Here is a 24,298-nt window from a genome sequence, read left to right on the forward strand (position 1 = left end):
TCATGAGAATAGGACTTGTCAGGATGACCTTGTCACATGGTAGCCTTCTCTGAACTGAATGTATCATAATCAGTGCATAGCTAATCCTTGATGGGTCACTGAGAAGTGATGTCATGTGTATCATTAAGACCTTGAGATCATTGAGTACACTCAGCTAGTCTCTAATGGCCAAACTGCTATCCTGTCTGTCTTCTGACTGCTGTCTTATACGATTTGGATTTCATCTCGAGTTCGGCGCATAAAGTGGTAGACTCTAAAAGTTAGGGTGCGCTCTACAATAAGCCTGATTTAAAGAATATCAAACCACGTGATTTTGTAAGGGCCGCGATGACAGAGGCAACAAACACACATATAGAGAAGGATCGGTTACTTAGCACAGAAGAAGATGATGATACCATTATAATACAACATCACCGTTTACCCATCGGCATTTGGTTCGTTGAGCGACTGGGCGCGTTGTCAAGATTAGATCCGGTGGTCAAAAAGAAATGGTACGTAATTTTCTTTGTAGACGACGTACAGAATAGTGGATGGTCCTAGCCCTATGTAATATATTTATAACATTGTGTCTATTGTAAACTCACTGTTTGGGCCATCTACATGTACTTCAATTAGACCACCCTAAAACTGCGTAGTGGATTCGCCCAGACCGCTTTTTCCCTTCTTTATTTGGAGGGCCTTTTACCACCACCCAAATGCAATAAGGAAGAAAGAAGAAAAAAAGTGGTCTGGTCATGAGACCAGCAAGGGGGTGTCATGTAGATACGTGCTGTAGGTAGATCTTTGACCACAGTCAAAGTCTTGATCAGCCGAATTTTCACTGACTCTTATAACTAAGAGTTTTTTTGATCTTTGAATGGTGACTTAGCAACAATATTTCAGTGCTTTTCAATTGTGGGTTGGAAAATTTTTACCCTTGACTGTTGACTTGGCACAAATTTGGTGGCTTTGACCTTTCACTTGGAGTTTGACCACGGTCGCAGATCTACTTACAGCAAGTGCCCAGGTTGATCAACCACCTAAGGCTGTCGTGTGTTGTCACATGGTGGCAAATCAACTGTGGTCATGGAGTACACTCAGCTAGTCTGCATATGGCCAGACTGCTATAATATTATAGTTGTCTCTTTTTCCTTGTAATATCATTGGTCAGGAAGATAGGAAGTGTTCCGGTTGGGCATTTCCACCAAATTTGGTAGATTTGATTTTTCATTGGCTAGCTGTACATTGGTGTAAACTTTACCGCAAAACTTCACAGACGCAACTTTGTCTGCATAACCTCCCTAGACAGTACCTCACCAACCAATGACTCCACAAAATAGAGGACGTGAGATACACTACTGTGCTGTAGAGATATGGCCACACAAGACTGCAGTTTAGATGTGTTCAGTCACAATAGCAAGATAACTCCTTATTGTATTGGCACAAAAATTCAACCAGAATTTGCTGTCTACCATAAAGCAGGCTTTTTTCAAGGGTGAAAATTTTCATGAATTTATAGCTAGTCATGAAAGTTTCTCTACGAAAGATTCCCCTACGAAAGATTTACTTATACTTTTGTCAAAATCATGTTGTGTACAGACATAACTGAGTCAACCGTCTCAGATTGTTGCTGTGGTAAAGCTAACTGAAACGGTCATTCTTGATGCAAATCAGAATATGTGCATGTCATAATACAGCTGTACCCACCAAGATAGTTGAAATCATGTGGCCAACTGCCGTGCTGTCTTTAAACATCATCAGTCTGTAACTAGTTTTCTGTCCAGTAGTGTTCTCCTCAAAATACTGTACGACATTGCACAAAAAAAGTTTCCACCTGAAATAGAGTAATTTTCCCCTTAAAAAGACCCATTGATTGATTGTGTGTGTGTGTACACATGCGTAGTGTGCACTCCCACACGTGCACTCCTATATGCATGGTATGTACAGAGGTTTTGAGGTTGCTTGATACACAACTACGTCACGCATGTGCAACAACTAGCCAGTGAAATTTAAGCAGCATATTTGAATTTCACAAAGAGTAAATTTCATTAGCTATATCTGTTGCACATGCGTAATAATATTATGATCATGCCATTTGTATCAAGCAACCTCAAAACCTCTGTACATACCCATGCAGTGTGACTGTCTGAGATTCTTCTCATAATTATGGTGAACTCCTTTGTTACTGGACAATAGATGGGAGGGCAGAAAGGGGAACTCATTACATACAGCAATATGTTTAGGATGATACTGTGCATGCATGAGTATTAACCACTTAGAAACGTAAATCTATTCCAAATACCTCCCACCCACCTAAGCAATAACCTTATTATCCTTTGTTAATATAGCTATTAAACACGACAGTTATTGCCTCTAGAAGCTATACTGTAGATGGTATACATACACACTAAACAAGCACCACACACATTCATATGCATGTATGTAGGTATTTCCTTGTAGTCCTTGTGTGCTCCTAATTGTACTGTACAGAGTTATTGATAACACTTCACTTTACATTGTCTCCCCCACAGCTATCAGGTTCTGATTGTGGTGTTGACTTTCTGTTGTTATACTACCTACCACCTGACCAGGAAAACTATCAGTGTTGTCAAGGTAACAATGGTGTTACATCACAACCTACGTACAGTATGTGTAATAGCGTAAGTCGCCAATTATCGGCAGGTACCAATTATCAGCACTTGTAAACTATAGAGGCTACAGGGTATATGGAGGATACCAAATTCCATAATGGGCTGTTATATCTTCTAAAATATTTCTTAGAGTTGTTTTAATTCAGTAATTATTGTTGTTAAAGCGCTATACAAGCTATGCTGGGTAAGGGGTGGAATTGCGTAAAAATACTTTTATATTGAAAACCAGTATGCTTTTACGTCTAACCTGAATATCTCTTGAACAACTGGCCTCATCTTCGTAAAACTTCTGTGAAACGAAATTATCCAAGGACTGCACCTCCCATAAAAATTTCACAAAGAACCAACGAGGCATCATGGAGTGTTACACACAAAATCGCACATTGTGCTGATAATTGGTCAATCACGAAAGTCCAATTGCCGATAATTGGCGCACGATAGTCATTGCAATTTTCCTTATAACAAGATGTTCACTCACGTGAGATAATTAAAATTTGATGCGCTAAGAGACGAAGGACTGCTCTGTTGAATGGTTCAAACCGGAAGTTCATACGCCAATGAATTAAGAAATTACAATTGTGTGATGAAATGGTGCCGATAATTGGCGACTTACGCTACATGTGTGTATAAGTACAGTATTTTTTCATGTACAGGAATTTACACCCAAGCTGTAAGGCTTTTTATCCAACACAGGATGTTGAATTTTTTTTATAGGAGAAATTTGGGTCCTCTTTTGTATAGTCAGATTGCTATACAGGTACTATATTACATCAGTTTGTGAGCATAGTGAGGGCCTGGGACTAGGACAATTTCAGCATGTGGACAAAGTAAAGCCTACGGCAGTCATGCAATTATACACAACTATTGCTGCCCAGCAAGCCAGCACTGGGATGCCTGTGCACCATTCAAGACGTTTGAGCCTTGTGCAGGCAAATCCTTCTGTAACAGGGCTAGTAACCACTGTCCAGGTCTCATGGAGAGAGGTCGTGGAACCCAAAGTTCCACAACAACCTCGACACTGCTAAGCAAGACATGAGACAAGGACAGTTGGGCATTTACTTCCCGTATAAATGCCAGGTACCCATTGATGATACAGCTGGGTGGTATGTATGCCGAAAATAAATGCTGAAAATAAACTGTAGCATTTAAATATGTAACTTGCATGTACATCGTATGCAGGTCTGCAGAGTTGGGAGTTGACTCAATGTGTTGAATAATCCACCAAGATATTAACAAATACACATAACATGTATGCCTTATGGGCTATAGAAATGAACTACAGAAACAAGACAGTTATTTAGGCAAACAAGATACTCCGATGCTTTACTGAATAACAGAATTTTGATGTATAAATTAAGATCTATCACAAGTTTTCTTATGTCACTCACTGAACTACAGGATGTAACCAAATTTTCAAGAACAGATCATACACACTGTAGTTATGAATCGTCATACCTCTGTAGGTGGAAAAGTGAATATACATGTACCCTTTTCACAAATCCTATTTAAGATACTTTGTGTCTTGATTGCTTGTGGGTCACATGTGCAGTACACTTCTGTGTGTTACAGTACTATATAATCTGTTTTGTGTCACTGTCTAGAGTACACTACACCCAGACTGTAACTCGAGTGATGAAGAATGTGCTAACCCTTCTAACCATTGTAGAGGATGGGAACCATTTGGTGAGTACATGTATCGGTGCTTGAAATAATTAGAACAAGTTCTAAGATGATGTCTGAACATAACTACTGTTATGGAATTTATCCACAATGATGTCATGAGCAACAAGATGGCCGCATTATTTGGGGTACTAATGTACAGGCGCCTATGGAGAAATTGTTTTAATCGATCATATTTCACTCGTGAAGCAAGATACTGAGGAGTAACCAACAGGTATGGGTATAAAGTAACAAAAACTATTGAAAACAAGCATTATCTCGAAAAATTCCTGGTATGCGATACAAATCATTTGTTGTACGATCTTGTAACCATACCTGTTGTTTAGAGCTCGATATCTTCTTCCCTGGCTGAAATATGATTAATCAAAAGAATTTCTCCATAGGCGCGTGTACATTAGTACCCCAAATAACACAATCATCTTGTGCTCATGACGTCATTGTGGATAAAGTCCATTGATCAAGCAGATCAAATCATATGTGGTACTCAGATCATAATTGCTGGGACCAGAGGGAAGGATACTGGTGAAAAATCTGCACATTAAAAACTGGGGGGAAAATCCCTGCCCATGCGGTTATGCTGGGTACAGTAGGATTATCTGAATTGAAAATGACTGTTCTATTAAGGTGTTTGTCACAGGGGCACTATAGTATGTAATTGAATAATAACTTTATATTGAACAACTTACGTTTCTGAATGCTTTGTAACTGAACTAGTATGCTTGTGTTCATACGGGGTTCTATGGTACTTTTGTCATTGCATCCTTAGCAAATAATGATAGAACATGACTGACTACAATCTTGCCGTGATGTGTACACTGTATGAATGCATGCGTCTAACAGCCAGACTCTATACACAGTACATACAGGTAACTGTATGTGTATTTAGGTACACATAAAGTGCACACATACCATACTACACATGCACTCTAAGGCTATCTGTATAAAATGAAGCTACCTGCATTAAGTATTGGTTCTAGGGTGACATCAGTTGTTTTAAAGTTGAATAGTTTGGACTCTTTACTGAGAGTAGATTATAACTAGAATGCACTACTTCTGAAATGTACACATACATACATACCATGAAATGCATGTGTGTAAGCTACTTATACACACTGTATTACAGACTCCAGTGATGGTAAGACATTGTTGGGGACGCTGGACTATGCCTGGCTGTTCTCCTATGCTATTGCTATGTTCTTCAGGTGAGCACTAAATGGATGGAAAATATTGTTTATTGCGCAGCCCTGTATATTTTGGCTGACTATGTTTCTATTTACTCACATACAACTTTACTGCTACATATGACGTGCATACTGTACATGCATGGATTGTACCCCCATAGTATGGTCTGTATGCTGAAGTGTAGGCTGTCATCTTTGGGGAATAGCAAGTTTCCTATTTGTTCCTATATGTACTCCAAATTTCCTATACTACAGTATTTCTTCAAACTATCATTGCATTGTTGCATCTCTATACTCGGACTTTTAAAGTGACAATGTTTGCAGGGACTTCCCTTAAGAGCAGTAGAGTGGTGCAGCACTGCTCTACTTTACTCAAAACTCTTTTGATGTGGTAAAAAGAATGCATATAATTAATGAATTGACTTTGATGTTGGTAGCATGTTGACAGTTTTACCGCTCTACTTTATTTTGCTGGGGAAAGTTCTGGTTTGTATTAACACTAGTGTGGCTGTTAATTTTATGATTAACAATTACAGTCATCATCTAATAACACTGGAACCTGTCAATGTGGACACTTAAGGACGCTTGTATAATCCCCAGACACTTAGTTAAGGCCCAAAAGTCCCTTATAGTACATTAACTGACCTGGAAATGATAATCACAATACTATTGATTGGTCCAAGGTGTACTATACCTGTATGTAGACGTATGTTAGTGGTATTAATGTGTTGTTTCTTGGGACCATGTTAATGCACTATCCCCAGTTAATAGTCACGGTGACTTATTTTCCATACAGTGGTCAGTTAGCTGAAAGGAGTAACCTGAGGTACTTCCTGACTGTTGGAATGTTAGGTGGGTATGGTTGTGATGTGATGTGACGTCATTAAATTTGAACTGGTTGTCACGGTTACAAGCTGCATACTAGTTTTACTTTCCCGTTGTAAAATAATTTTTGTATGTAAAACTAATGTAAAAATTTTATACACTTGCAACTGCAGTGGTGTATATGTCGCTGTAAGAAAGTTTCTAAATATAAACTATGTGGCTACAGTACTTCCTTTCTAACTATTGGCTAGCTTTCAACTACACTAGTATGACACAATAAACATCAAGTAAATCACTGTAGCTACCGGTAGCAAATGATCAAGATATTCTAATAGAGCATTCATGTAAAATATTTTGCATTCAGTGTAAATCAAATGACAGTATTTATAAACTAAACTTTTCATGAAATATTTTTGTATGAAAATGAAACATATGCATGTAGAAAACGTGAATGTTTAGGGACATTGAAAGGTTAACAAATGAACTTCTGATTAGTAGTATTTGTTTGACTGTCAAATGTCTCTATTAAGGGACAGCACATCCATCCATACAGCTGTATGTGTACATACTTGTGTTTGTACAGTATGAATTACGTAGTGCATTTCTTGTTTTGGTTGCTCTTTTACGTAATACAGGTAGTTCATTATCAGTGGCATTATTTGGAATGGGATATTTTCTACATATTCACAAGCTCTACTACTTTATATTAGTACAAGTTAGTTTGTGTCTGACTGTTTGTGTTGTGTGTGTGCATGTACCTGATGTGAACTGGAGAAGAATACAGGTATATTCCAACTGTTTACGGTACACACTGCACAAAAAGTAACGAAGTAGTCGCAATAGTTCGCACGAGTTTGTTAGGTGCGAGGCTTTGCGAGCTGCAGTCACATAGGCTTTACGAACAAGTCACATCTGTAGGCTTTATGAACATTATGGAACCTAATTGCTGTGAGCCTTGTTGTGCTGTGTTTACAAATTGAATCAGACTATAAATCATAAGTTGTTGTGGGTAACCTAGTAACAGACAAACAGCCTGACCACTAATTGATCCTATTTCTTATTAGAGGTTTTATATGTGAAACCCACCAAAACACACAATCTACATGTAAGAACTTAAATTTTTTTTGCAATCCTTTTCACATACCAATTGCAAGCTTTAAAAATCTGTTGGCAACCTACCAGAGTTTGCAAATATTCACAAACCTTCATAACTCTTTTGTTACTTTTTGTTCACTGTATCATATGTGACCGGATCTGTGAAAACAGGACATAATCGCATATTTTTCGAATTCCTGTTTATGAAAGATTTATAATCTACTTAGCCAAGTGTACCCTCTAGCAAAGTTTCAGCTTCATATGCCAACAACTGTGGGAGTTAAGCCCTACAAAGTAGCAACTACAGAAAATCGATTTGTACAGCAACTATAAGGAAAATAAATTACAGGTGCTTACTAAAACGGTTGTAACTTACCAACAGATTGAGGTATGGAGCTGAAATTTTCACCATCGTGTTCGCCATGAATAGGGGAATCAATTACTGGGTAAGTTTTTCCTTTACTCACCCTTCTTCACTGCATACAAAGGTGCAATTTGTAATGAAAAATCTATCGTGTACGATCGCTTCAACGTGACGTAAACAAATGCTTATAACTTACGTATCCTTGGGTCCACTGCAACGAAACAAAGATTTTCCAACTCCTCTTGCATAGGCAAATAAAGTGATATCCAGGTTTTTATTTTTAGTCCCTTCCTTCACTAAGAATAAGGCGTTCAAAAATTTACGGAATTTTTTCAATAATATGCAAATATTTTGCTCAATGTATTCAATGCTTTATACTGTAAATTTAGGCTTGTGCGATTATGTCGTGTTTTCGCAGATCCGGTCACATATATCCCATAATGGGTGAGGCCTAGGATCAGGTGAGATTTGGGGTGCCCACACCTTTACCCCATAACACTAGGTACAGTACAACCTCTTGTTAGATACTGTAGTTCTGTCCCAGTAGAATTTCTGAGTGTTGTGTGTATGCATTTTAAACTTAATATATGTCTGTTTTAATTTTCAGATTGTTGGAGGTATATTTCAGGTTAGTGTCATACACACAAACACTCGCTATGTCTCATCATTACTCCTTACCGTTACAGTCCAGTGGCTGGCCAGGTGTAGTTGCTGTCATGGCTAACTGGTTTGGCAAAGGAAAGTACGTACACACTGTGTGTTCAGTGCAGATGTGGATTTGTTATGTATTTAAGTAAAGTACGTACTTATAATAGCACACAGTTGAGCTTCAGTTATTCAATTTCAATTGTTCTCAGGCATGTGTTCAGATTGATAAATGGATTTGTTTAAAGGATTCTATTTGCATACATATGGGAGTTTTATGATTGCTTGATAGATATGGTCGCTCTAGTAGAACACATCATGTGTGCTTCCCTAACTGAATATCTGAATATACTCCAATTGAATAGTCATACTCAAATTTCAGGATATACGTACTGTAGTTTAATTTCTACTGAACTGTTGGTATTGTGCTCATGCTGTAAACTTGCCCTCAGATTTAGGATAAGGTTGGGTAATGGGACCTACTTGACATAGTCACTGTAATGAGGTGGTATTATTAAAGAGGTAATGTTATTTCACTGTATTAAGCTGTATTACTACACTTATAGACGTGGCTTCATCATGGGAATATGGAATTGTCACACTTCAGTTGGTAACATTTTGGGCACTGTCATTCCAGCAATATGGGCCCATAATGACTGGTAAGAAACTACTACAACCTTGTGTGTACACCATATATGGCATGCGTGCTGTATGTACATACACTAGTAGATGCATTAATGTAACGTAACGTCTGATTGGTATGTACATAGGTGCATATTGTGTATAGTACGTTTTACGATTTCTAATTGAACGGTTTACATATTTCCTCAACAGTTCATACGCACAGTGGCTGTAAATGTAAATGCTGTATAGCGGCAAATTTTCGAAAAGTTAATTTTCGTAAAAGAGTGTTTGATTGTAAGCTCAAAAAAATATTTTCGAAAAAAATTCTCTTTACCGCACTGCACCTTAGATAATTATCTAGAAGAATTCGTGAACGCCGTGCACTAGTATTTAATTGGAGGAGGCTAGCAACGGTTGCATTGATCCTTTACATTAGAATTATGTTGCTCTGATTGTAGCTACAGTTAAGACAAACAACCATCTGGCTTTGCTAGAGTTACCCCTTCCTCTTTCATAGCTTGACCAAACCTCAGGCTATTTTAATCCAAACAGTTTGCAGATTGATCCATGACTAGTTGACTTTCAGTCAGAGCTCTCCCTAGCAAAATATAATAGCTGTCAATTTGCTACCAGCATCAAAGTCAATTTGTTGATTATATACATTCTTTTTACCACATCAAAAGAATTTTTAGTAAAGTAGAGTAGTGCAGCACTGTTTTACTGCTCTTTAGGGAAGCCTCTCCTTTCTTAGCTCAGGCTAGGAGGATAACTAGGTTTTAAGAGCCCTGGTGTTGCTCACGATTACAGCTCATATTTGTGAAGTTGAATCCTATGGCCACAGTGCCCCCTGTAGTAGAAAACAAAACACTCGAACTTTGTATATGCTCACGTGATTAGCACTTCTAAGATGTAGATAGATTACAAAAAAAAATCTAAAACATATTGTTTTTGAATTTTACATAACCTTTCAAAGATTCCGTGTATCCATCTGACATTATGTACACCCAGTTTATACATGTCTGTTAAACAGTGTCTGTTTATAGTGTGTACTTACAGTCTGTATAGTGTATCAGTTCAATGTCATTGTTATAGGGGATGGTCCTTTCTGGTATCATCATTTATTATGGTTGCTGTTACCATAGCAATATTCCTTCTGCTTGTCATAGGTGAGAAATGTTCAGCATACAGTAAACAATAATGACATTAATTTGAATAAAATAGTTAGCTACATAGTTTATGCAGTTGTATACTGTATGTCATAATATTGTATATTATGGTATACTGGAATATACTAAGATGATGCTAACATGATTTTAAACGTTTGATCTTTTGTGGTGAACATCTGGACATGCACACATTTCATGCAGTTACACACTCACCATTAAATCTCACACCTGTCTCACAATAGTTAAATCATGTACATGTGTTTTGAACAAGTACCACCATGTCTGATGTGGTACACAAAAAAATTTATTAAGAAAAAGAGCAATACAATATTGCAATTGTTATTACATATTGTTCTGTCATGTAGTACAGTAGTAGTGTATATTGGGAAAATTATTGTGAAATGCATTATATGTATTGAAGAGTAACATGAAACTTTACAGTCGCTTGGAAATGGGCTATGACAATATTGAAATTGTGCCCAGTTTCATAATTGAACACTTGTGTTTTTAATGATTTTGGGCTCCAGTTAGGCTGTTGTGTGGATAAATTTGTACGTACCTCAGGCAATGACCTCCCCTTTTTTTTTCAAAAAACTGGGTTACTGTTAAACCAATTGGCTGACCAACCAACCGACTGACTGACGGACCAACTGTCGCTCGCTCACTCACTCACCCACCCACTCAGTCACCCACTCACCCACCCACTCACTCACCCACCCACTCACTCAGTCACCTAACTAGCTTATCCAGAATAGTATACATAGTACTAGAATAAATTTGGGAACTACTGTTGAATGTCTTTGAGTGCAATGAAGTTGCGTTAGTCATCACACTTATGTGCCATAACCACTATGGTTTCCTCTACTCAAAATATACTAGTGGGTACTAGTGACACTTCAGCAAATAATTTGAACAGAAGAGTGTTTACTAGTAGATCAGGAAGAGACATGAGTGGAATGGATTACTCTGGGTCAAGAACCAACCAGGAGATAGATGATCAAGGCTCTGTTCTTCCAGGATATGTTCCCTACCTATCCTTGGTGTTCAAGATGATCGCTACAACAGTCATCTTACTACTGTCTGGCTGGGTGGTCTACACTATCAAACCCACAAGAACATTACACAAGCCTCATAATATATTTGTTACCAACCTGCTGGTATCTGGTATGATAGCTGCACTGATGATGTGCTTGCTTTCTAATGTGATGATAATCAGTGTCCAATTGGGAGTTAAGTCTTTCATCGGTTGCATCATGTTCAAATGGATGATATTCCCACTTCATGTCAACAACATCTCATTCGTGATAATAGCAGCTGATAAGGCGATAGCGATAAGACTTCCTTTCAAACACAAAAGAAGGATGACAACTCTTGTTTTAACCACTGTTATCGGTGGAGCATGGCTGTTAGCTGTCATACCTACTACTGTCACAATCATACTTGATCTTGATGGCTATAAAGAAATTCCTGAATATGGCACTTGTGTGGCTACTGGACCTGCCTATCTTGAGTCTGTCTGGATCTTCATTATACCAATCATAATATCACCAATCGTCACGATAGTCCTCAATGTTAACTTAGCCATAAAATAATCAAAGCCTACCAGATCCACAAAGAGATCGAGAAAGAGACAAGATTATCAGGTCAGTCTGAGGGCATCACAGCCTTGAAGAAGAAACAGCACAACATCAGACGAAACAGGAAGCCGATTATCATACTACTTGTGGTCGTTCTGGGAAGTGTATCCACCAATATCTCCTTCACAGCATTTTACGTTGTAGGTAGGCAACTGCTTGACTCAAATGTATATCAAGATTTCATGGAATATGCTGTCATCCATAATTTCATCCTCTTTGTGCTTTCCCTTCAGCCACTTGTGTATGGGTTATACTTCAAACAGATCCGTGAACCAATGATGAAATGCTTGAAGAGGGTGAACAAATTCAACTCAGTTTCCCCACAACCATGACGGACTGGATAATATGTATATGAACGTTAACTGTTGTTGTAATACATAGTTTTGACACTTGTAATCCCTGAGTATTACTTATTGTACCCTTATGAACTTCATAATCAATTAGATTTATGATGTTAGGCTTTTCTGACGAATGACTGAACTTGCACAGTGCTGGACAACAATTTATCAGCAACTAATGTTTCTATGGAGCTTGGGCAGTGCAACATGTCTTACAGATTATTTACTGCACTTTAATAACTGTTTTGAGAGCTTCTGTACACTTTATGGTAGGTTAACCACAAACAGATTCATTCATTGTTCCAGGCTTTGTGTGAGAATGAAACATTAATCTAAGGATGGGAATTATCTGTAACTCTGTAACTGGTTGTAGAAACCACACACACGCACACACATACGTATATACACACATTCCTTGCTTCTCTGCTACTCCCTTCCGGTCACGTGACCTTCCTAATTGGAAGGGACAGACAGCAGCAAAAGTGGACAGTCATACCACCAGTGTACACCTGGTTTACTGGCAATGGTCATGGTGCAGCCACACGGAAACCAGAACACCCATTGAACACCAGCAGCAGCATGTGTCCTGGCATTATGACAATGTCCACCAAGCTGTACCTGTCCGAAGTGCAAACTTCAGTTTCCCCTTAGCAGACTTGCAAAAACCTTCACAGGGGCACCTGTGTACCACATGACACCATCAGGTGCTATCCTGGACTTGGCACACAGTAACCCAACCTTGTGATCGTTGTCAGCTGAGCCAGCTATAAGTTGTTGCCCGTGGGTCACCTTGTGGAGGTGCTGACCAATCTGACACACATACACACACACAGAGCTCAGTATATACAGGGGTGTACATTACATTCTCATGTGGTATTGTTACAGATCCATCTCATATTGCTCTTCCTCCTCCTCGGCATCACGTGAGTTATCATTAACATATTGTATTGGTTAAAACTATATGCATATCCTGTATGTACAGTATATGCCTTAAGGGTGCTCGCGGCTATTTGAAGCCATACAACATGCAATTTTTGTATTGTTGCTAATACTCACATAATGTATAAAATGAATCCATATGCTACTTACGTTGGAAGTGCTTCTCTTTCTCTTCAACACAAACCAAACAGAATTCTTTTAGCCTATACCATTTTATAACTATGCGTAGTTCTTTATGAAGCGCTTAAATCGAAACTAGTCCTCCATTTTTCACAGTAGCGCACTGGAAACCACGTTGAACAAACTTCAGCTTATAACTCACAACTCTATGTTTAGTATTAGTACACAGCGTACATAGAACTTAAGTTAGTACTAAAAGTGTGCTACACCATTCAAAACCTCATGTTCTCGGTGCCGTAACTCATGAAGCCATAACGCTACGGACAAAATCTAAACATAGACCTCTGGAGAATTTATCAGCGAATCTCCCTACAAAATTTGAAGCCTTCACGGCTATCACTCAATAACTAGTTTTATTTTTAGTAAACATGTGCAAAGATTGCGTGCGCCCAACATTATTGATACAATAACCACACAAATTCCTATTGACCACAATCACCAACTTTTCAAAATAACATGTCATAAACGCTGTTCTAAACACAAAAAGCTCTGTTTTCTCTTCTTCACACACAGGAACTTTATGCTAGGCACGCCATCATCAGCAGCTTGTAACGCCTTGTGATTCCAGCTGGTAACATTGTCCCCTACATAAGCAGCTTACAATTACAATACTAACTACCAGCATACCCTATCACTCGAGAAAACAAGGCACGAATGCATGTTGCCTACAAGCGAAAAGTGCGTTCACACTTGTTGCCTTAAATAACACTTACTTTTAGATTAATTCATAACTGTTGATCCATCAGACAATCATTTGCTAACACTTCAGTGATGATTCTAAAGCAAAAAAACATGCTATTCTTGGAGCTATTCTTCGAGCTATTCTTCCTCGTGTTCTCTGGCGCAAAACATGTCCACTTAACACGGATACTACAAGTATGCATAGTAATGCCAATTATGATGCAATAGCCGCATGTGGTTTCTGGGCTAGCACTTAAACAGCTTCAAATATCAGCGAGCACCCTTAAGGGTATAAATGTGGCTAGTCAATTTTCCCTTTTCAATATCAAAGTTTGGTCTTTTCTCACACGTAGTTAGAATTTCCTATGCCATTATAACTGTGTCAACATTCTAGGATCTGCTATGAATAACATAATAAAGATCATAAGATACATTTTCCAATGTGCTAGTCTCGTAGGTATTATAGAAGTTTGGCTTAAACCGCTGCTTTAAAGTCCTACAGGTACACATTCATAATATTATATGGATACCCACCAATAATGACATTTCCTTTTAGCTGTGTTTGGGACCTATGGTCAGATGGTCGTATAAAATAAGGTCATAAAGTATTTAAAAATATATGTATGGAAGTTAGCCACTGTATCTGGGCTGTCTTAATACAGGGTCATGAAGAATATGTACTGGTACGTACTTGATATAGTAACTGTAATGGTCTTGTGTAGAAGAGCAGCACAGTGACATCACTGACATTTCACTTTAGTTATGCTATAATAATTCATGTGTATATACAGTGGAACCTCGATTATCCGAGCTATTTGGGGGAAAAGGGTGTTCATATAATCGAATGGTACGTAAAATCGAACATACAGAGCTTTGCTCAACTACTCTAATAAAGCATACACTTCTTGTCAAAATACTCTAATTGAGCAGTCAATTTGGTGTTCGGATATTCGAGTGTTCGGTTAATCGGTGTTTGGATAATTGAGGCTCCACTGTACGTACCTGCATATGAACATGTGTAGTTGGAGTCAAGAGAGTCGTCACCAATTAGTCCATTACCATCATCTCCAGCACCAGTCAATGGTGACTACAAATCTGATCATCAGAAACTAGACAGGAAGACCAGAGTTAAACATGTATGATGAAGAATTCCTTGTGCTGATTATTTTGTTTGTCCTACAGGGAGAGGAAAAGGCAATCAGTTTCTGGAGAGCCTTGCTAATCCCAGTGAGTATACCACTATACCCTGTCAATGTATTTACTGTACCATATACATACAAAGTCACTACTGACTAGTTCCATTTTAGCTTTGTGTTCACATCATGCCACATCAGGGGCTCTGAATAACGGAGTTCTGTGTTGGAACACGAACTATTCTCAACATTATAAATCTAACATCGTTAAAATTAATCCAGTATTCATTAACTATCAGTGGTCTGAATACTTGGAGACCGCCTGGTGTCCGTATAACCGAAAATTACATGTCTTCTATTAGAGTTTGGCATTAAATGTGAGACAATATTAACCAGAACTGCCATGATATATGTAGGCTGATGCAGTTAGTTTGTGTCCTTATTTCTTGAACTGAGGGATATTTTTGCATTGTGCCAATGGATGAATTTCATAATAACGAAGGTTGCCATAGCAACCTGAATTTTACAGTATTTGTAAGGGTAAATGTCTATAGTAACATCTCCAAATTTTAAAGGATAGGTCATGAGATATAACATTTTAAAGTTGTCGTTTTTCCATACACTGAGGGGGTAACAGTTGCCCCTTCTGGGATTTAACATTATTTGTAGGTGTGAATCTCACAGTTAACCTCTCCAAATTTTAAAATGATAGAGTATCATACAGTTATCGTACTGTATAGTAGGGACCACAAAGATATAGGCATGGCCCACGAATATAATCACACAAAAACCAGCCTCAACTTTTCCTGACGATCGATGATGAGGCAGTATTGGTTAGGTAAAACTAAGCCCAAACAAGTTTTCTGATCGACCCGGATCACTTTCAACAACTTGCTATGGAATTTAAAAAAAAAAATCAAATGGAATTTTGTACTGACTGTCTGTCTGACTGACTGATTCCTTGAGACAAGTGTAACTTGATAACAGGCATTAAGGGTACAGGCTTGATTTTTTTACTGTTCAATGTCGCTTTGGTCCGAGAGATGTCTTGGCATACCGCAGTACGTACAATGCATTCTTCATGGACTTACCGGTGTCCTCCTTTGTGTCCCATTTATCTTTGCTGACAGCAAAGTGTCGATTTGGCGATAACACGTGATGGCTTCCATTCGTAATAAAAATCATCCGTATTTTCATAGTGACTACTTTGATTGCAAAGGTGCTTTATGAACAGTTCTTGATTCGTACTACTGTGTGTACTACTGTGTAATGGTACTTGTATAGATCATGAAATATGACATTTTAAAATTTGTGGTTTTCCCATACATTATCCATGTAATTGCAACTGTTACCTCCTCCCATAGATAACGTATGGGAAAACTACAAACTTTAAATTCAGGTTGCTAGGGGCAACGGGTTTAAAATTCATTGTTATGAATTGTAGATGTTGTTTAAAGTGTTTAACACTTTTAGGGAGTGATAGAATTCTCCATTGCTTTGTTCTTTGCCAAGTTGGTCAGTTATGCCTTCCTCTTTTGGCTACCTTATTACATCAAGAACACTCGTAAGTTGTTGTGTGTGTATTGTGCTTTTTACACATTAGTTAAATCATTTTCGTCTCTCTGTACTTTTTTCCAAGCTGTACGTACCTTCTTTATTTGTTCCACATTCGACAGGTATTGGTGGGCATTGTTTGGACACATTTGAAGCTTCAGCATTATCCACAACATTTGATGTAGGAGGAATGATAGGTGAGCATGGAGCTGTATAAGCTATTATTGTTTTATACTAGCAAGAGTTCATAGTAACATAATGAGGAGAGTGTCCTATTCCCAAGAGTGTATTGATGTACACTTACTAGTTTACCTATTGCACACATTCCGGGCAACCCGAAAAATCCTAACTTGGCTCAGTGTTTCTCACTGAACTGCACCAGCTTGTGCACACATGTGTGTGATGTAGAAGCCATATAATCCAAGAGTCATTATCAATGCCACACGCATGCACGCATGTGCACACACACACATCTGCTTCAAACCTGCTCCACCGAGATCTTTGTCCTGGCCCCATGAGACACCGAGATCTTCTTTGTCCCGGCCCCATGAGACATGTCACTCCACCTATGGCCAGGGAACACTGAGTAACCCCTTTTATTTAGGGTAAGTGGACTCATGGAAGATGGATGGGCCACGGGCAAAAGCAGGGACTTTGTTCCATTGAAGCTAAGCAACACATATGAAGTGTATGCATAGTGTAAACCCCGTCATTGGCTTGCAAGGCCAATTCTAGGGCACCCTGACTCCACCATATGGCCAGGGCCAGGGGTGCTACCATTAGCCACATTGCCAAAGGATGGTGTGTTACCACACACACACGCATGCACGCACGCACGCACACATTGTTATTGTATCATGTACAGGTACATATATTAAAGTGCTCTAAACTTTCCACAGGTGGTATTCTAGCTGGTTTAGTGTCTGATTTGTTACAAGCTAGAGCCTTCACCTCTACAGCATCTCTCTACATGGCCATCCCTGCTGTAAGTGTTAAACGTGTTGGGCTAATAACAAGAACAATTCTTGGAGTGATGTTACAGTATTATAAGTAATACAATATATGTACAGTACAGGAATTCACAAGTTCATTACAGGGCCTCAGTTATTCGCTATTGAGGATTGTTCTATTAGAGTAGTTAGCAGTGTTTTTAGTACATTATAACTGTATCATACAGTATGGTACAGTAATTGATATAACTGGGCCATTTCTTTCTTTTGATGCGGTATGCGTGGGTTCACCAGTCATAATAATAATTATTTACAAAAAGGTTAACAAACAAGTACACGAAACAATTTGGAATTTTCAACTAGAGTAGGGACCATAGCACATCGATAAAAAGTAATGAAACAAGTTGGAGTAGTGCATGATATTAAATCACAGTAAAACAATAAGAAATGTTATATCCCTACTGTGCATTTCCGTTATGCTATCTTGAGCACAGTAGGGATATAACACTTCGTATTGTTTTACTGTGATTTAATACCATGGACTACTCCAACTTGTTTCTGTACCTTTTATTAATGTGCCTACTCTAGTTGAAAATTCCAAATTGTTTGTGTACTTTTCTATTTAGTTACAGTACTACAGTACCTTTGATTTTCATATGTTGAACTTCATGCCTCGATCAGCATTGTCATGTAATGTTGTGAGGTTAAAGAGAAGACCATAGGGTGCTTTTTGTTTTATTGATCATCTTGTCATGTATGTCACTGGATAGAATTGTTAGAAATTTATGACTGCATTAGTGTTCATTTAAGACCTGGCATGTGTTCAAAACCAGCCATTTTTTCTGATGTATATACCCTTTACCCCAAGCGACTGCAATCCCACAAGCTGTGAACCATTTAGTTAAGTGCGTATCTTAAAGCCAAGTTGTCCCATAAGTAATTGTGGTTCATTACATGAGGCACTTTCATGAGGCAATATTAATTTTTTTTAATTTTTTCGTTTCTTTTTTCTTGTTGAGACTCTTTCTAGCAATAATGCCGTACAGTAGTTTACTGTTGTGTGCTATACTTGTGTAACTATATGTGTTGTATCATTTTTGTCTTATATAGCTTTACTTGTATAGACAATTTGGAGGAGAAAGTTTAGCACTAAATATTAGTAAGTTTTGTATGTGTGTTGTGTACATGTCGTGTGTGTGTGTGTGTGTGTGTGTGTGTGTGTGTGTGTGGGGGGGGGGGGGGGTGTAGCGTGTGTATGTGGGGGGGGTGCAGTGCGCGTGCTGTGATGCATCACGACTGTTCTAAAGTATCTACATACATACGTACGTACATTTTTTTAACGGTATTAAAAAATTACATATATACACAAATTTTGTTGTTTGCAGTAAATACTGTATAAGTATTGATTTGGCCACTGTATTGTTATGATACATGTATGGACATATTGTCAATGTTTCAACAAAACACTGTTATCACAATGTCGATGACAATGACTTCTGTTTTTAATCCTGTAATATAAGCAAAGTTGTTCTACACACGATTGTATAATTGTACTAGAAAATAATTTACAGAACTATAAGTGAGACATACTGTATGTACGTACAGTGGAACCTGTGTATAACGATCACTTGTGGACCAGGAAGTGTTGCCCTTTACGGATTGTTACAGAGAACAACCTGCATTAGGCGGTCAGCAGAGCTATGACCATTATAAATAGGTAAATTAGGTAATTATCGAGGTTTGTGCTAACCGAAATAATTATATGGCAAGGTTAGCTTGTTGCCTGTTGTGAATGTTGCTAATGGCCATTGAATACTTTTAAACAATGAAACCAGACAGATTAATTGCGAGTTTATTTAAAGCTGGCACAGTTTTCATAAGGTTTCAGTTTTCATAAGGTTCAGCAGTGTTATGCAAGCAATCACATTAGTTGTGAGCAATCATTACTGTGGTTGACTACCAGTTCCTGTCATTTGCAAATGAATGTAATTATGTTGTGTAATGTAGCACAGATCATCACAGCATTTAATAAGATCGTCATGTGCTGTTATTACAAGCCTCGATACAAAATGAACTAGTCACCAGTTTTTCAAGATACAGCTGTCAAATTTGGATGAAGTAAATAAGCTGCAATTATGCAGAAGCCAATACTCGTTTCTGCCTGGTAGTGACAAAGTTTTAAAAAAGTGTCTTTGATGGGTAGAATTAATGCGTGAATAATTAGGTAAATAGTGTCTTATAACAAGTCCAGTCCCATAGCGCCAAGCACAAAGTAAGAGTTCACAAGTTCGTGTAAAGGATAGAGAACAAAACACTTATAGATTTCTGTTAGTACAAGGTGCTTCATGGTGATACAGTAGCTTGCTTGTTTTAAGCCCTGTAAATTGTATGGTGAAGCCATACAAAACTGTTCTAAGCCACCTTAAAGGATGTCAATTGTAGATTGTGGTGGCAGATAAAAACAGGCCACCAACTATTCTTTATGAGGCAACAACTGCTAGATGCTAGAGTTTAAGCTACAGGTATGTGTACAGTTATTCGTAGGTGAATTCTTGGCTGGCCGTGATACACATTAGACAGGTAATCACTTAGTACAGACCACAATGCATACATCAGTGTTGAAAAATATTTAGGACCTTGTGATAATGGCCATTATAAAGAGGTGACCGCTCAATCCAGGTGACCGTTAACACAGGTTCTACCGTATTTCTGTTGCATTCTGTTAATTATTCTAATAAAGCAGTCACCTGAAAATGCCATCAAGTTTCAGACCTATAAAGTATTGTAGACTGTATGTATACAATGGAACCTCTTCAAAGGAGCACTAGATTCCACCTCTCTACATGGGACTGTTTCTGTGTTACAGATCTCTAAAGTGAAATTGTACTGTACCTCAGACAACCTCTTCTAGTAATTAAAGTTCCTCAAAAACAGTCCTGCAAATAATATCTTTTATAGAGAGACCCCACTGTATGCACAACTACTGTATTTACTTGGTTAAATGCCACACATTTAATAGTAGTCACATTTGAGTGGTGATTTTGAAAATTGAGGAGTTCAAACATTGTTTTCAAGGCCTGAGAGGTGGCCGATTTTCAATAGTCACCAAACTGATTTTAGGAAATAAGGTACATGTAATAAATTCTGCAGTGTTTAACCATGTAAATACTGTTTGTACAGCTACTACATTTACCAATTGCTGTTTACACAAACTATATTACACTACAGTATTGATGATTATCACTGGAGCATGCGTTAATGGTCCTTATGCCATGATCACTACTGCAGTCAGTGCTGACCTGGTGAGGACTATACAGTGTACATAGGAGTTCACTTATAGATATGTACACTGTATGTGCCAAAGAAATGCGTTATCTTTGTCCAGAACTTGTAGTGTTACATTGCAAAGGTGCATTACTATTTTTTTGAATCTGTGAAATACCTACGTGTACCAATATTTTTAAACCAGGTGCGCACCCATAGCCAGCCAAAGGCCGGCTGTGGGCGCATGCCTGGTTTACTGAAATTGTTTTCATAAAATTGTGTTTGTGTGTGTGTGTGTGTGTGTGTGTGTGTGTGTGTGTGTGTGTGTGTGTGTGTGTGTGTGTGTGTGTGTGTGTGTGTGTGTGTGTGTGTGTGTGTGTGTGTGTGTGTGTGTGTGTGTGTGTGTGTGTGTGTACCTATTAGGGCTGGGACGAAGCTTTGAATGCTTCGTGGGTTTGAAGGTTAAGTAAACTTCGGATTATAAAAGTATCCTTCGAAGCTTCATAATGCACTCATAGTGTACTAAAGAATTACAAATAAACATCGTTATCTTTATTGCAGCTGCTTATTCCTCTTGCATGATCAATGTTCATCTCTTCGCGATCGATCTTCGTGTGCCACACCCACTTTTAAACCATCAAAGTTCAGTTTATTACCATAGTTACAGCCTTAAAACACCTTATAAATGATAGATAATACATGGAAAGTGCACTTTTAGCCATTACTTGGTGTTTACCTGTGCATGGATGCAGTGTAGCACACACGCCCATTTGCAATCGATCGATCGTGTCAGTCAGTACTGCTGCTATGTACTTTCCAAATGCTTACAAACTTATTAAATAGGTTTAGAAAGATAAAACCTAAGAAGGATGTGCATATAAAATACAAGATAACCTGTAACTTGAAAGCTAACACTGAAGCTTCGAATGTTCGAACATTTTATTAGCGAATATTCGAAGGTAAATTTTAATATTCGTCCCAGCCCTACTACCTATCTATGTTTGTCCATACGCACCCACGTGAGCAAAATTGTAAAATCAACCAGGATGTAAGAATCGAAAGCTAGATTAAGTTTATATTAAACTTCCACACCCATAACTTTGCTCTGCGGTGGTTTCTTCTTGGTGGTCTGAAATACGGGTATAGCAACTCTTTGTGAAGACGTTTAACAACTTCAACAAAACAATGTTGAAGGCCTCTTAGGCTACCAGAGATAACGTATCCTTCGAATTGAAAGGGGGGCTTTACCCTTGCTTACGCTAATGAAAATAAAGGGCAGCTTCAAGGCTTTCTCTAAACAATTCGCGTGAGAAAACACAATAGACACACTATAAAACACAATAGACACACTATAAAACACAATAGACACACTATAAAACACAATAGACACACTATAAAACACAATAGACACACTATAAAACACAATAGACACACTATAAAACACAATAGACACACTATAAAACACAATAGACACACTATAAAACACAATAGACACACTATAAAACACAATAGACACACTATAAAACACAATAGACACACTATAAAACACAATAGACACACTATAAAACACAATAGACACACTATAAAACACAATAGACACACTATAAAACACAATAGACACACTATAAAACACAATAGACACACTATAAAACACAATAGACACACTATAAAACACAATAGACACACTATAAAACACAATAGACACACTATAAAACACAATAGACACACTATAAAACACAATAGACACACTATAAAACATACTTCTGTGTGTAATTTACTGTTTAAAGGTTTGTTATAGTTACGCTTTGTTAGCAGTACATCATAGTAACGCAATTACAGAATTACAACATAATTCATGGGATTATGAATTATGCTAATTATAGTGTTTACAAATTCAATTATGTAGCTGAATTAATAATAGCAATAGCGTGAATAAAATATACGTGGTTGATTAATTTCCTATTTAGTTAGAATGGAAAAGTATTAACTGCATGGCCGCCTGGTTTTTAGAAGTAGCATAACATCAACTTGTTTATAATGTTGCTGTTATCCTGATCTCCCAATGTTTTGCTGCATCAGTTGTATTGTAGGAGAACCCAATGACTACCATCTTATGATTTCCTTATGGTATGTTTACCATTCTTGGTAATCTCCACTATAACGATAAAAGCTTATTTTATTACCCACAGGCCATACGTGTGTAGTGCCACACAGTTTTTGTCTTCGATGTAAAAGATTTCTGCTATAGAACACTTTATCATAATCTTAGAAGTGTGGAAGTAAAGAAGAGCATTACTACCCTTTTAAAGTAGTTTGATGTGTGTAATTTTGAATAACTTGACATACCTGCATACAGCTGTACTTTGTTGCTTTGTTGTCTACAATTGTATCACATTCATTATGTCACAACACTTGTAGGGTACTCACAAGTCTCTACAAGGCAGTCATAAAGCAAAAGCTACCGTCACTGCCATCATTGATGGAACAGGATCAATAGGTACTGACCACTTTCCAATAATTACTGGGAAACTTTCAATTGTTGAAATTGGGAATTTTTCAAAGTTCAAAATTTTCATGGGATGGTGTGCCCTGAACACATGAAAATTATGATGTGTGTTTATGCATATTTGTAAGCTATCTGGTGAATAAATCAGGAGTGTAAAAGCACTGGACCTCACTTTTTATCTAAGCATCAATTGACCCATACCCATGAGGTATTCTACGACTACCATCGCTGTATCCAATATTCACTAGACTAATCTGTTGTTCATCATATAGCTATATAGTGACAGCACTGCAACCTGTGCAATTTTCAATATTATACCCTGCGAAAATTATACTCTGCAAAAATTAATGTTAACGAAAAAAATTTATATGAAAAATTTCCCAATGTGCAGTATTACACTAAATATATTCCATCTCCATAGCGATGCGATCTGGCAGCCATAGTGTTGTGTTCGGTTGTAGAGTCAGTGTACTCAGTGTTGTTTTGGTTTTATCACAGTTTTCTTATCGGGTTTGTGGTTTGTTTAAGTGGAACATGGTGCATCAGTAAACTAGATACAGTAGTATTTCCACTTGAATTTAATACATTGTTGGTCATAACATGGCAACTGGGAGCACGGCAGAACTGTGTGTTATGGAGATCAGTGACAGAAGAAGATATCTAGAAAAGATGAAAGACATAGGTGATCCTTATGTTTATTCAACACATGATCTGAGTAAAGAGAACTTACAACCTGTCAGAAATGCTGATGACCAGCTTTTGTAGGGAAGAAAGGTTTAAAGAATTTTGATGCTTTCAAGTAGTGTTGCATCAATAATCGATTGAATAATCAGTAACAGCTGATATTAGCTAATTTTTGTAAATATCAGTATCAGTGACGAAGCGGAAATAATTGGCTGATTAACT

At 37.8% G+C, this 24,298-nt stretch overlaps 1 protein-coding gene across 2 annotated transcripts in view; it reads left to right on the forward strand.

Moving 5' to 3' along the window:
• Positions 1–281: 281 nt before the first annotated feature.
• Positions 282–24,298, forward strand: part of LOC136255336 (glucose-6-phosphate exchanger SLC37A2-like) — a 29,618-nt gene continuing 5,601 nt past the window's right edge. For both annotated transcript variants that reach the window (XM_066048084.1, XM_066048076.1), the window contains exons 1-19: positions 282–491; positions 2,511–2,592; positions 4,232–4,313; positions 5,434–5,512; positions 6,288–6,343; positions 6,952–7,031; positions 8,383–8,403; positions 8,462–8,517; positions 8,987–9,079; positions 10,137–10,210; positions 13,071–13,108; positions 15,008–15,121; positions 15,168–15,212; positions 16,592–16,682; positions 16,795–16,869; positions 17,572–17,657; positions 18,733–18,781; positions 20,851–20,924; positions 23,305–23,383. In XM_066048084.1, the coding sequence (XP_065904156.1) occupies positions 328–491; positions 2,511–2,592; positions 4,232–4,313; positions 5,434–5,512; positions 6,288–6,343; positions 6,952–7,031; positions 8,383–8,403; positions 8,462–8,517; positions 8,987–9,079; positions 10,137–10,210; positions 13,071–13,108; positions 15,008–15,121; positions 15,168–15,212; positions 16,592–16,682; positions 16,795–16,869; positions 17,572–17,657; positions 18,733–18,781; positions 20,851–20,924; positions 23,305–23,383 (1,438 nt within the window). In that variant the 5' untranslated portion in view covers positions 282–327. The remainder of the gene's footprint in view (positions 492–2,510; positions 2,593–4,231; positions 4,314–5,433; positions 5,513–6,287; positions 6,344–6,951; positions 7,032–8,382; positions 8,404–8,461; positions 8,518–8,986; positions 9,080–10,136; positions 10,211–13,070; positions 13,109–15,007; positions 15,122–15,167; positions 15,213–16,591; positions 16,683–16,794; positions 16,870–17,571; positions 17,658–18,732; positions 18,782–20,850; positions 20,925–23,304; positions 23,384–24,298) is intronic.

This window comes from Dysidea avara, chromosome 1 (assembly GCF_963678975.1).
Source record: "Dysidea avara chromosome 1, odDysAvar1.4, whole genome shotgun sequence".
Lineage (NCBI taxonomy): Eukaryota > Metazoa > Porifera > Demospongiae > Dictyoceratida > Dysideidae > Dysidea > Dysidea avara.